The 12,420-nt window shown below is 40.4% G+C and overlaps 1 protein-coding gene across 1 annotated transcript in view; it reads right to left on the reverse strand.

Annotated features, from left to right (window-relative positions):
• Nucleotides 1-860: 860 nt before the first annotated feature.
• LOC141338425 (NACHT, LRR and PYD domains-containing protein 3-like) overlaps nucleotides 861-12,420 on the reverse strand; it is a 134,492-nt gene continuing 122,932 nt past the window's right edge. Inside the window, exons 15-19 of the mRNA XM_073843971.1 lie at nucleotides 6,687-6,860; nucleotides 2,944-3,117; nucleotides 2,353-2,526; nucleotides 2,004-2,165; nucleotides 861-1,176 (exon numbers count right to left, since the gene is read on the reverse strand). Coding sequence (XP_073700072.1) covers nucleotides 1,143-1,176; nucleotides 2,004-2,165; nucleotides 2,353-2,526; nucleotides 2,944-3,117; nucleotides 6,687-6,860 — 718 coding nt within the window. The 3' untranslated portion in view covers nucleotides 861-1,142. The remainder of the gene's footprint in view (nucleotides 1,177-2,003; nucleotides 2,166-2,352; nucleotides 2,527-2,943; nucleotides 3,118-6,686; nucleotides 6,861-12,420) is intronic.

The following is a 12,420-nucleotide window of genomic DNA, read 5'->3' on the forward strand; positions in this document are numbered from 1 at the left end:
TAAATCTTAACCCATGATGTTTTACCTTCAAAATTATAGCATTATCTCTGATTTTGACTAAAAGATGTGTTAAAAGCATAGTGTAGAATACTCACAGAACAGCCCTCTTTAATGTCTCTCTGCTAAAAAAATATGCAGATGAGGTGACTACCTAAAACATACAAAAACAAATGGTAGAAATGGCATGCAATCTTAAACTATATTTACTTACTAATCTCTTAATTAATTTGTGCAAAAAATACGGCCCTGCAAAAACTTCATCTAACCAGGTCAAAAAAAAAAGCTAAAAAGCTTTTTTACAGCTAAAAAGTATTTTTGATCTTGTTTTGAGACATAAACTAAGCAAGAGAAGAGGTTATATTATTAATCTTATTTTGAGTATATTTGTCTTATTTTGAGAATTCTTAGCGAATTCTTGTTTCATTGGCACATTATTTCACTTAAGAAGCTTTCGACTAACCTAACCCTTAAAATACTTGATTTTAGTCGAAAATTTCTTAACTTAAGTGAAATAATCTACCAATGAAAAAAGACAAATCACACTTGGTAAGAATTCTAAAAATAAGGCATATATACTCAATATAAGATTAATAATCTACTCTTGCTTAGTATATAAGTAACAAGTTTAAAAATACCTTTTTAGCAGGAAACAAGATTTTTTGACTTGATTAGATGGAGTTTTTGCAGTGTGCACAAAAACGGTTTAATTAAATATTTCTTGACATAGAACAACAGTAAATTATGAGCAAAAAAAAAGAAGAAGAAAAAACTGTGACGGCTGCACAGAGGCCAACGGCCGTCCTGTTGCAGCGGCCGTTCTGGTATTCTCCCGAACGTCCAGACGGCCAGTCCGCCACTGCTGAAGAGCCAGACAGACTCATCTGAGCGTCTTCCTCCTGTTTCAGCTTTCAATAAAACAAAAGCATCATTTGCTTGAATACTAAATCAACATGAATCATTCAGTATCACATGTTTCTAACACACATGCTGCATTATTTGATTGTAAAGTCTGAGTCTCTTCACCTGTATGGATCACATTCACACATTTATCACACATTTCTTTCTCCTCATAGACACAGTAGTGAAGCTCTTCTGTGGATCCTCACCTGATGTTCACTGCTGCTTTCATCATGATTGAAAAATTATGAAATACAGCATTTATCATCTTCATCTACACTGTAAGGTGGTATGAGAGAGAGAGAGAGAGAGAACAAGTGTTCAATGGAACAAATTGCAAATTTGTTACTATTTAATTAATTAATTTTTTTAGTTAAGAAAAAGTTAGAATTAAATTATCTTGCATAGATATTTCTAAAACAATGTTTGTGTTTTAAATGCATCTGAACATGAATTCCATTGATATGTTTGTGTTTGTGTGACTCCTGTTGAACCACTATAAAGAGAAACACATGCTAATGAGTGAACGCCAAATATAATAAACCACAAGGAACAAATACTAATTTAGACTAATACTAATAGATTTTGCCTCAAAACAAAAGCCTTTCAGTTAAATGTTGCACTAGTTAAAGCTGTTTTTCCTCTAGTTTCAACATTTTTATTGGTCTCAGTAAATAAGTGAAAGTAAAGTAAGTGTAAAGTAATGTGACGTGTTGCTTGTCAAAGTAAAAACACACAAGAGACAGAGACATTGATCATGTGATGCTGGACGGCTGTGAGCTGAAGCTGGAATCTGCACTGATTTTACCAGCGTTTTCCTCCAATCTGACCAAATCTATTTCAAACTGGAATGATTCACTATTACTGATGGCATTAATAAAGCAGCTGTTGTTGGATAAAGCTCTGACAGTCTGCTTTTGTGCTCTTTCCTACTTTGTGTTCAACATTTTGATCAACTTTACATTTCATTCTGACACAAACCCTTTGAAATAAAGCTTGATGATCATTTGATCACCTCCTTTCACAAATATTTGAAAGTTAATATTTGTCCACATATCAGAGGTAGTTGAAGATCTCTTTAATATCACAAAGTGAAGTTTACTGACCTCAGATTACAGTTTGAGTCTCGTAGCACATCAATGAGCCGCTGCTTTGAGTCTCCAATCATATTATAACTCAGATCAAGCTCTTTTAGAAACTGCAGTGCTTTTGTGTTTGTCAAAGACTGAGTTAAAGAAGAAACATCTGTAATGCCACAGTCATAAAGTCTAGAAAGAGACAAACAGAGGAAGAGAAGATCATCTTACAAGCAAATCATCAAGGTGAAGAATTTGACACAAATATAATGTGAACTCATGAACCCACTCATCATGAGATATTGAGTAGAAAGTGTTTTGGTTTAAACTGTTGAAGTGATTTTCATCATTTTGATTCTTGTATGTGAATGTTACTGACCTCAATCTCTCCAGTTTACAGTGTGAATCCTTCAGTACGTCACATAAGTGATTCACTCCTGTATTTTTTATTGGATTCTCACTCAGGTTCAGTTCTCTCAGGTGTGATGGGTTTGATTTCAGAGCTGAAGTCAGGATGAGACACTGTTTCTCTGTAATACTGCATCCACACAGACTGAAGACAGAAAGAGAAAAGACAATGACTATGATCTATGATGATCATCAGCAAATGCTATACAGCCACTAATTCACCAGCAAAATCATGGAAACTTCTAATTTATAACAAACCAAGACATTTTTCATCATTAAATCAATCAAATCAAATAATAGTTTTAAGCTATTTTAGAGTACAATTACTAACTATACAAATATATTAAATAATATACATTTCTGTTAATAAAAGATTTAGTGAAATATATCATTAGTTCAGTATAAATCTAACTGTCAGAATCATCTCCTGTCGTTTGTTAGACTGTTTTTTGTTTTTACTTCTGTTTTGTTTTACAGCAAAGATGTCAAGAGTCCAGTGGTCCTAAACTAAACAGTGAACTTTAATCTGACTGTAACTGCTGTACAGTATAATGATACTAACTCTAGTTTCTCCAGCTTGAATTGTGGGTCCATCAGTAGATCACTGAGGTTTTTCACTCCAGAGTCTCCTAGTTTATTCCTGCTCAGGTTCAGTTCTCTCAGGTGTGATGGGTTTGATTTCAGAGCTGAAGTCAGGATGAGAAACTGTTTCTCTGTAATACTGCATCTACACAGACTGAAGACAGCAAGAAGAATGATCATAAAAAAACAACAATAATAATTTCACTTTTCCTTAATCCTCCCTGTCCTAGCTCATACTAAACTGAATAATGTCTGAAACGTTTTTGAGCACTTCCTGTTTATTTGCCTCTTTATGATGAATTGTTTCTTGTATTCCTAAATTGTAAGTTGCTTTGTATAAAAGTGTCTGCTATATGAATAAATGTAAATGTAGATCTTTGATGATCATCTTATTGAAGAGCTACTGTAGCTGTAGATGATTGCAATAAATGATACAGAAATGCAATATGATTTGTTGATTCTAACATGCTGCAGTCTAAAAGTGTTTGTTCTTTAAGAACGTAAGGCCCATCTTCACTCTCTCACTTGTGTGTTTGCTGTGAACACAGGAGTTATGTTGATGTGAGTGTCATGTTTGTGAAATGAGCTCTGTTAATAAAAGTATCATCATTTTCACATGTGGTGGGTTACATGTGGTCTTGCATTATCAAACGTACAACAGTAGGCATATAGTCTGTAGTTCCCATAATCTGTTTGTAATCATGCCACTAGTTCTGTGGGCTGGAAACTGTTGTTTATTCTCTATTTCTTTAGCATTTTTTTGTTTATTCTTTTGTCTATTGTAGCAGAAGATGCTAATTGCATGATATTTCTGCAGAACCACATGCAGACAATCATTACAAAGTTGTAATGTTGTAAAAATGGTAAAGGCTGAAAGATGCAATGCTACAGTATAAACAATGTGACTTGGGTCTAGTTGTCTTTAAACAGTAAACTTTAATCTTTCTTTTTTTTCTAAGCGGAACAGTCTGTCTGCGCTGATAACATCACTTTCACTTTGGTTTTTTTTTTTTTTTGTCTGTGAGCACCTGTTTTTACACCAATGTGAAGGCAGAGGAGAGCCCGGAGGAGGTCATCCGGCAGCCACAATGCTGACGCCCCAGGGGGCCACGGCGGCAAGCCTGCAGGCTCCGCCGGCAGCCGGCCACACCAGGGCAGACCGGCCCCTGGGCCCGGAGATCCAAGGCCCCCCCCACCCCCCGGCCGGGGCCCAACAAAGCCAGGAGGGCCAGGCCCCGCCAAGCGACCACTGAGAGCGGGCCAGTGCTCACCCGAGCATCCCGCCCCGGAACAAGAAACCACCAACGCACCGGCTGCCGGGGGCATCCTCCACCGGCAGGGCGTGGTGGTGTGGTGTGGTGTGGTGGGGTGGGTTGGCCTGAGATGATGAGTGAGGTGGAGCTTAAGGCCTGACCTGACACATGGACATAGACAAACAGGCACACATATACACAAGCTTACGTTCCCACCCTCATGCACGCAAACAGATATTCACACACTCGCCCCACATGTAGACACACAAAAATGGACACGGTATCCACACTCATACTCCCCCATTTGTACTCTATACTCCTGGATTCAGGCACCACTACCCCCAGAAGGGTGATCAGCGCCAGACCCCGGAGCTGAACCCCCTTCACTCTGGCGTGGAGACAGGAAGACCACCCCGGTCCCCGCAGCAGCAGAGAAGACCACCAGCCCAGACCCTGACCGGATGGCCAGCTCATCCTCACAGCTTCCGGCCCCGGACAGAGAACAGAGAACAGGGGTGTGAAAAAAGACCCCATGCTTCACCTCATCCGCTCAAATGTAGTGTTGGTGTGTGTTGTTTCTAAAGTGCTTTAAAACAGGGAAGGGTTCAGTGTGACCACCCTCAAGGCCCTATATGTATGTGTCATGTGACAGTAAGTAATGAGAGTGTCTAAGTTGTGATGTATGATTGAGATGCAGGAGGCCATGAGGAGACAGAGGGGTCCCACCTCCCCTGCATCCCAGCGACACACCCGCACCCCAAAACCCTACCTGTATGTATGGAGCGGGAGAATTAGGGATGGGGAGGAAAGCATATAGGAGGGGGCAAAGCACCCCCCCCCCTTGGAGCCAGCTCCCCCGCTGATAGGCACCCTCATTGTCCCAAATCTGCCCAGGGCGGGGGGCCCAAGCCCAAGCCCATCCAGACCAGGGCCCACGGCAGCCCACCAGACCCCACAGCAAAGGAAAAACTAGCCCCACCCCATCATTCAGTCAACTCCCAGACTACTGAAGACAATAGACACCCAGGTTAAGCCCGTCCTCCGCCTCTATTGGATCCCCCCCCCCCCGCAGAATGGATACTGACAGATAGTAACAACGTCCCCACCAGCTAAAGAGGCCCCCGGACTCACTGATGCATCGAAGGCCCCTGCACCATGGCCGGGCTCACGCGCATGCACCAACCCACTCTCCCGACGGCATACCAACTAGGACCCAAGCCCCCCAGGCCCAGCGGGAATCCCAGCCCGGAGGCACAGCGCCACCAAAACCCCAAGCCCCCCGGAGCAGTACGGCCGCCAGGCCAGCAACCTACGTCTGCTGGCACAGGCCTCCCCAGCAGCGTCGCGTGCAGCCGCCAGAAAAACAACACCAAGAGCCACCAACACCCCATCCCGGCCAGGACCGCAGCCCCAGCGCCGAATCCTCCAAGAAACCCACCCCTAGGGAACTCCCAGATGCCCCAAGCCCATCCCCCACTCCAGCAACAAAGACCAAAGCCGGACAGAATCATTACCCACACTAGGTGATGGAGCTGATCAAAGGAGCCCAGAGAGAATGATCTAATGTGGCAGCAGAAGCTATGTCAAGATTAATATAGTCCAATAAACGATCTCTATATTGGTTAATATTAAGATTATTTTCATGAGGTCCGTTTTATTAGCAATGCATAAGGCGGTGAAAGAAACCTGATTGAAATCATCAGCTCGTTAGTTCAGTTTATGTATCTCTCTCCTAACGAGCTGATGATCTCAACAGGTGTGTTAAATTAGGGAGACATGCAAAATGTGCAGAGCAGGGATCCCCCAGGACCAGGATTGAGAACTACTGATCTAGGTCACCCAACAGGCAGACTGACGAAGAGGCTGGAATGGAACATTTAAGACACTTTGATAAGTCTTCACAAACCCTGTACCAGAACCTCTGAACAGGTGGACAGAACCATAGAGCGTGGATGTAATTGTCAGGTGTATTGTCTTGACAGTGAGAGCAGTTGTTAGCATCTGTAAAACCCATCCTGAACATCCGATGACCTGTGTAGTGCACTCTATGCAGGATTTTGTATTGTATTAATTGTAAACCGGGATTTCTAATCAGATCAAAGGTTTTTAAACATATCTGAGACCAGAAATTATGGTCCCATCTAACTGATAGATCTGCCTCCCATTTTGCAATAGGAAGCGATACTGATTCATCTATTTTGGAAAGTGTCCTGTATATTTTAGACAGTAATTTGGGGGTTTTGAGATTAAGAAAATCTGCCACACTTGGTGGTATTTGTAATTTGATATGATTAAATTTCCTTTTTACTATAGATTTAACTTGTTGATATTCTAAAAATCTGTTCTTGTTAATCCCATATTGTTTAACTAATATGGCAAAGGGAATAAATCTGTCCCTTCGAATATATGTTCCAGGTAACCAGTAAACTTTAATCTGACTGTAACTGCTGTACAGTATAATGATACTAACTCTAGTTTCTCCAGCTTTAATTGTGGGTTCATCAGTAGATCACTGAGGTTTTTCACTCCAGAGTCTCCTAGTTTATTCCAGCTCAGGTTCAGTTCTCTCAGGTGTGATGGGTTTGATTTCAGAGCTGAAGTCACAGCAGAACAACCTTCATCTGTCATTTCACAGTCACTTAACCTACATTGACAGAAAGAGGGAGAGCAGAAAATAAGAAGAAAAGAAAATAAGTCACAATTTTCATGAGCAAAAAGAAAAAGAGGAAAAAATATCAACTTGTTAATTTCATACAGCGCTGAATAAAATCATATATACAAAATAAATAAATATGTGAAATATATTCTACAAAACAAAACAAAACAAAAAACCGTGTGACAAATAGTATATGATAAGTTTTGTGATGCGCTCCACAAATAAGTTCATGGAAAAAGAGACGACAGAAAGCACATCCTGTTTGTCTTTGTTTTACAAAAGCACAGTGCTTTATTTTTGTTGTGTTTGGACATCAAATATTTACACTGCTTCATTTAAATAGTCCGTAGTACAATCTGTGCTGTTCAGTGTGAGCACTGTACTGCTGTGCTGTTATGACAAACACATTATTGCTCATATGAAGAATGACATTTTTACATCCATATTGAACATGAGTGAAGTACAAAGACTAGTTTATATCAGAAATAATAGTTTAGCACACAAATACATTGTGAAGATGAAAAGTTTTTGGGTTTGTGTCAAATCAGAGAGGTAGACTACATGAGCCCAACAACAGTTTCTGTTTCTATTTCACTTTCAATTCATTCATTTTGGCTTGACACTTATAAGCTACTTATAAGTCGATATTTCCTGCCACTATCTTCGGGCCGGGCTGGGTCGGGCGGGGCCATGATCAAGCATTTGTGTGTGTTTTTTTAATTTATTTCAATTTTTTTAAATCATTACTTAATTAGCCTAATTGGGTGGAGAGCTATGCCATAATTATAAATATTATACGAATATTTTAGCAAAGTCGGCCTGAGCAACACGTGACGTGTAGGTCTATAAAGTTGCGCAAGTTGCAACGCGTGTCATACGCAGCAAAAATTAAAACGGGGGAATTAACTTTGAGCAAGTTTGGAGGAAAGTCGGAGATATGGAAACATTTTCAACAAGTCGTGGGCAGTGACAACATATGTGTCGGCTTTGTGAAGTGCATTAAGTGCTACGTTTTATAATAGGCTTTAAAATATTTGTTTTGTTTAAAAATATTCTAAAACTTATCATATTTATTAAGTATGCCATCCAAAGTTAATTACTTGTTCATTATCTGTGTGTATCATTGTTCACGTTTTTTAGGCTTTTTTTTTCATTCGGATCTATTTGCGATCCATTCTGAATAAACAAACAATGCAGTTTACATGCTTCGTCCTTGTTGCATTTTTCATTAAGATAAATCCAAACTAATTTCTGTAGTTCAAACAACTTAGAATTGTAGTTGAGAACGTCTGTTATAACGGCTCACGTATTAAAAAATAGTCGGGTTTAAATCGGGCTCGGGCTCATAATTACAGTTAATGTGTCGGACCGGGTCGGGCTCGGACACAAGGTGCACGGGCTCGGGTAGGATCGGGTTTAATTTTTTTGGCCCGATCTAAGCTCTAAGTAGATGTTTAACATAAATTTCTTGTAAAAAAAGAATAAAGTACAAAAATAATGTGAAGTAAAGCTCATCATGAGATATTGAGTATAAAGTGTTTTGGTTTAATCTGTTGAAGTGATTTTCATCATTTTGATTCTTGTATGTGAATATTACTGACCTCAATCTCTCCAGTTTACAGTGTGAATCCTTCAGTACGTCACATAAGTGATTCACTCCTGTGTTTGTTATTGGATTCTCACTCAGTTTCAGTTCTCTCAGGTGTGATGGGTTTGATTTCAGAGCTGAAGTTAGGATGAGACACTGTTTCTCTGTAATACTGCATAAAGACAGACTGAAGACAGAAAGAATAATGATCATGAAAAAAAAAACAATATTAATTTCACTTTTCCTTATTCCTCACTGTTCTAGCTCAAACTAAACTGAATAATGTCTAAACTTTGTATTATGAGCACTTCCTGTTTTTATTTGCCACTTTATGATGAATTGCTTCTTGTATTCCTAAATTGTAAGTTGCTTTAAATTAAAGTGTCTGCTATATGAATAAATGTAAGTGTAATTCTGTCAGGACCACTATCGTCAAATAACTTACAATAAGCATACATTTTAGGTTGGGGGTATGGTTCTGTTCTGGGCAAACACTCCCTGCCCATCTATGCAGCCTAACATTGATAGGAGCAGTGAGAGCGTAAATACAGGTTGTACTGGTCATATAATTAGAATATCTTCAAAAAGTTGATTTATTTCACTAATTCCATTCAAGAAGTGAAACTTGTATAATGTATACATTCATTCCACACAGACTGATATATTTCAAGTGTTTATTTCTTTTTATTTTGATGATTATAACTGACGACTAATGAAAACCCCAAATTCAGTATCTCAGAAAATTAGAATATATTTCAGCGACAGCTGAAACCCATGTCTTGCATACGTCTGTGCGTAGTGGTTCTTGAATCACTGACTCCAGCTGCAGTCCACTCTTTGTGAATCTCCCCCACATTTTTTAATGGGTTTTGTTTCTCAATTCTCTCCAGGGTGTGGTTATCTCTAATGCTTGTACACTTTTTTCTACCACATCTTTTCCTTCCTTTCGCCTCTCTATTAAAGTGCTTGGACGCCTCTTTTGCAATGACCTTTTGTGTCTTACCCTCCTTGTGCAAGGTGTCAGTAGTCGTCTTTTAGATAAGATTCAATTTATTAGTCACATACACTGTTACATTCAGCGAAATTGGACCCCTCCGACCATACACAAACATCACATTTTCGGGGAATACAGGTCAGTCGAGAGGTAATATGGAAAATAAGAAAATAAGATACATTAGGAAAAAGGAGGAGGCCAGCCCCAGCAACAAGCACATGGACATAACATTGCAACAGGGGAGGGGACAAGGAATGTGGAAGTAGTCCAATATAGGTAACAGCCATCCGGTCCTGCAGCTAGAACAGCGCTGGTCACAGACCCGCCTACCCACATCGGTGGTAAAAAGCACACGAAGGCGTGGGATCTGGTAGAGGCAATGATTGTTTAACAGCTCTGCCCACCACCGTTTCAATCCAGCCGTCCAGATTAGTGCGGTTTTGAGCCGCACTGACCGCTTTTACCAATCGTCGATACCACAGGGCCCCACCTAAACCCATCAGCAGAAACCCTGTTATCAAAGTTCCGAATAAATAAATATCTTTAACATCCTCCAGGGACAGAGCGGCCAGGCACACAACGCGCCACTTCTCCCACCCGTCCATCGTGTATCCAGCTGCAAACGTTCTTGCAGGACAGTTGGGTTCCCCCGAACCCAGGCTTCTCGTCAAAAAGATGGTGTCAATTGCGTTCAGAGACCAGCTGATCAAATCCATAATTCCTTATATGTTTGGAGAGCAGGGCAAAGAGAGTCTCAGAGATAGAACTACGGGACAAGAAAAGCCAGCGAGGAGAGATAGGGAAGGGAGAGGGAAAGATGCGACCGCCTTCGCCGAGAGCAGAAGAAACTTGTACTTTTGGAGAACTGTCAAATCAGCAGTCTTCCCCTTGACTGTGTAGCCTACAGAACTATACTGAGAGACCATTTAAAGGCCTTTGCAGGTGTTTTGAGTTATTTGCTTCAATACTGAACCTTTTCACAATATTCTAGTTATCTGAGACACTGAATTGGGGTTTTCATTAGTTGTCAGTTATAATCATCAAAATTAAAAGAAATAAACACTAAACACTGAAATATATCAGTCTGTGTGGAATGAATGTATACATTATACAAGTTTCACTTATACAAGGAGAGTGCAGTGAAGGGGTGCTGTTCTGTTATAAGCAGGTAAGAAGAGCAGCAAGCCCCTTTAAAGCAGTACCTAGAAAGTTTAAAGATGCAGAAAACTCACTAGAATTGGCAGTCTAGTTTGCCAGTTGCAGCAAACACAACGTACTATAGCCATAAAAGCAAGCAAACAACTGGTTCAGAGATTGTAGATTCTACTTGGCCTAAAGCTTCAACATCCATTTAAGAAGTCTATAACAACAGCATATAATGACTCATTAAATCAACTCATCAGTTTACAAATTTGTCGCCTCCACTGACATTTGTGATTATTGTGTCCTCAATCTGACAAACCACCTGAGCCTGGACAAAATTCCTTAATCATAGCAAGTTGCAGTAATCAGAGAAACGTAAAGTAATAATATTTCAAGAACATTCAGATGGCCTGAAACAAACAACAAGGGGTCTAGCGAAGAACATGATACTGAACACTAGATAAGCCTCAACTAGAAAGCAATAAAAATTTCCAATAACCTGACAACTTTAAAGCAAGACCTTCTGAAATAGCATAGACTGAGGCAGCATGCCCTTACAGAAGAAGAGAAGCAACAAAGGGGTGCTCTTCTTTAATAAGCAGCTGAGAAGAGCTTAGGAAGTTGAGGCAACAAGCATGTTGTCATTGTCCAGATAAACGTTAGCATAAATAACCTTTAGTAGCAAAATCTACTTATGGTGTGTTAAGTATCAAGCATGTTACCGATGCACTAGACAGCTTTAAACAGTGCATAGGAATTAATAGTCGGCTAAGTTTAATGAAAAAGCATTCCCAATACTAGACGAGCCTTAAGCAGCAAGCCTGTTTCATATCAGACAGCCTTAAACAACAGCTTTAAAAACAAGCCTCTCTGTGGTAAGTTTAAATGAATAATGAGAATAACGTAAGAAACTTAGCTTAGCTTTGTGAAGACATTCAGAGCTGAATAAACGGTGAAATGGCCAGTTGTTACATGGATGCTTTAATCCTTCTTAATATCTTGCTTTTTCCAGCAGTGAAAGCAGACGTTGTGTAAAAGTGTTGTTGATGCAGTCACAGTAGCACAACTTCAGCAATAAATTGCACTGTCTAATTAGCTCCTAGCTCCTGAGCAAAACGATAGCTGCTGAATAATGATTGAAAGGACCTTATAAAGGAAATTATGATTGGCTTTGTATTCCTATAGGTAGACGTGGATCAGCTGAGCTTGACTAATATGACCTGCCAAAACTAACGCTGCACTCCAGATCTATGATTATCATCTTATGATATCATCTTATCATCTTCGTTTGAAAAACTGGTTCTGGCTTATCTGAAGGACATCACCGGACCCTTACTGGACGCCCTGCAGTTTGCTTATCGAGCAAACAGGTCTGTAGATGATGCAGTAAACATGAGTCTACATTTCATACTGCAGCATCTGGACAAATCATGGACTTATGTGAGGATCCTGTTTGTGGACTTCAGTTCAGCCTTCAACACTATCATCCCAAACCTCCGCCTGCCCAAACTAACTCAGCTCTCTGTGCCCACGCCGGTCTGTCAGTGGATCAACAGCTTCCTGACAGACAGACAGCAGCTAGTGAGGCTGGGAAAATTCTCATCCAGTACCCGTATTACCAGCACTGGCGCCCCTCAGGGTTGTGTCCTCTCCCCACTGCTCTTCTCCCTGTACACTAATGACTGTACCTCCAAAGTCCCCTCTGTCAAGCTCCTGAAGTTTGCAGACGACACCACACTTATCGGCCTCATTCAAGACGGTGACGAGTCTGCTTACAGACAGGAGGTTAAAGAGCTGGTTGTCTGGTGCAGTCATAACAACCT

Source organism: Garra rufa, chromosome 7 (assembly GCF_049309525.1).
Source record: "Garra rufa chromosome 7, GarRuf1.0, whole genome shotgun sequence".
Classification (NCBI taxonomy): domain Eukaryota; kingdom Metazoa; phylum Chordata; class Actinopteri; order Cypriniformes; family Cyprinidae; genus Garra; species Garra rufa.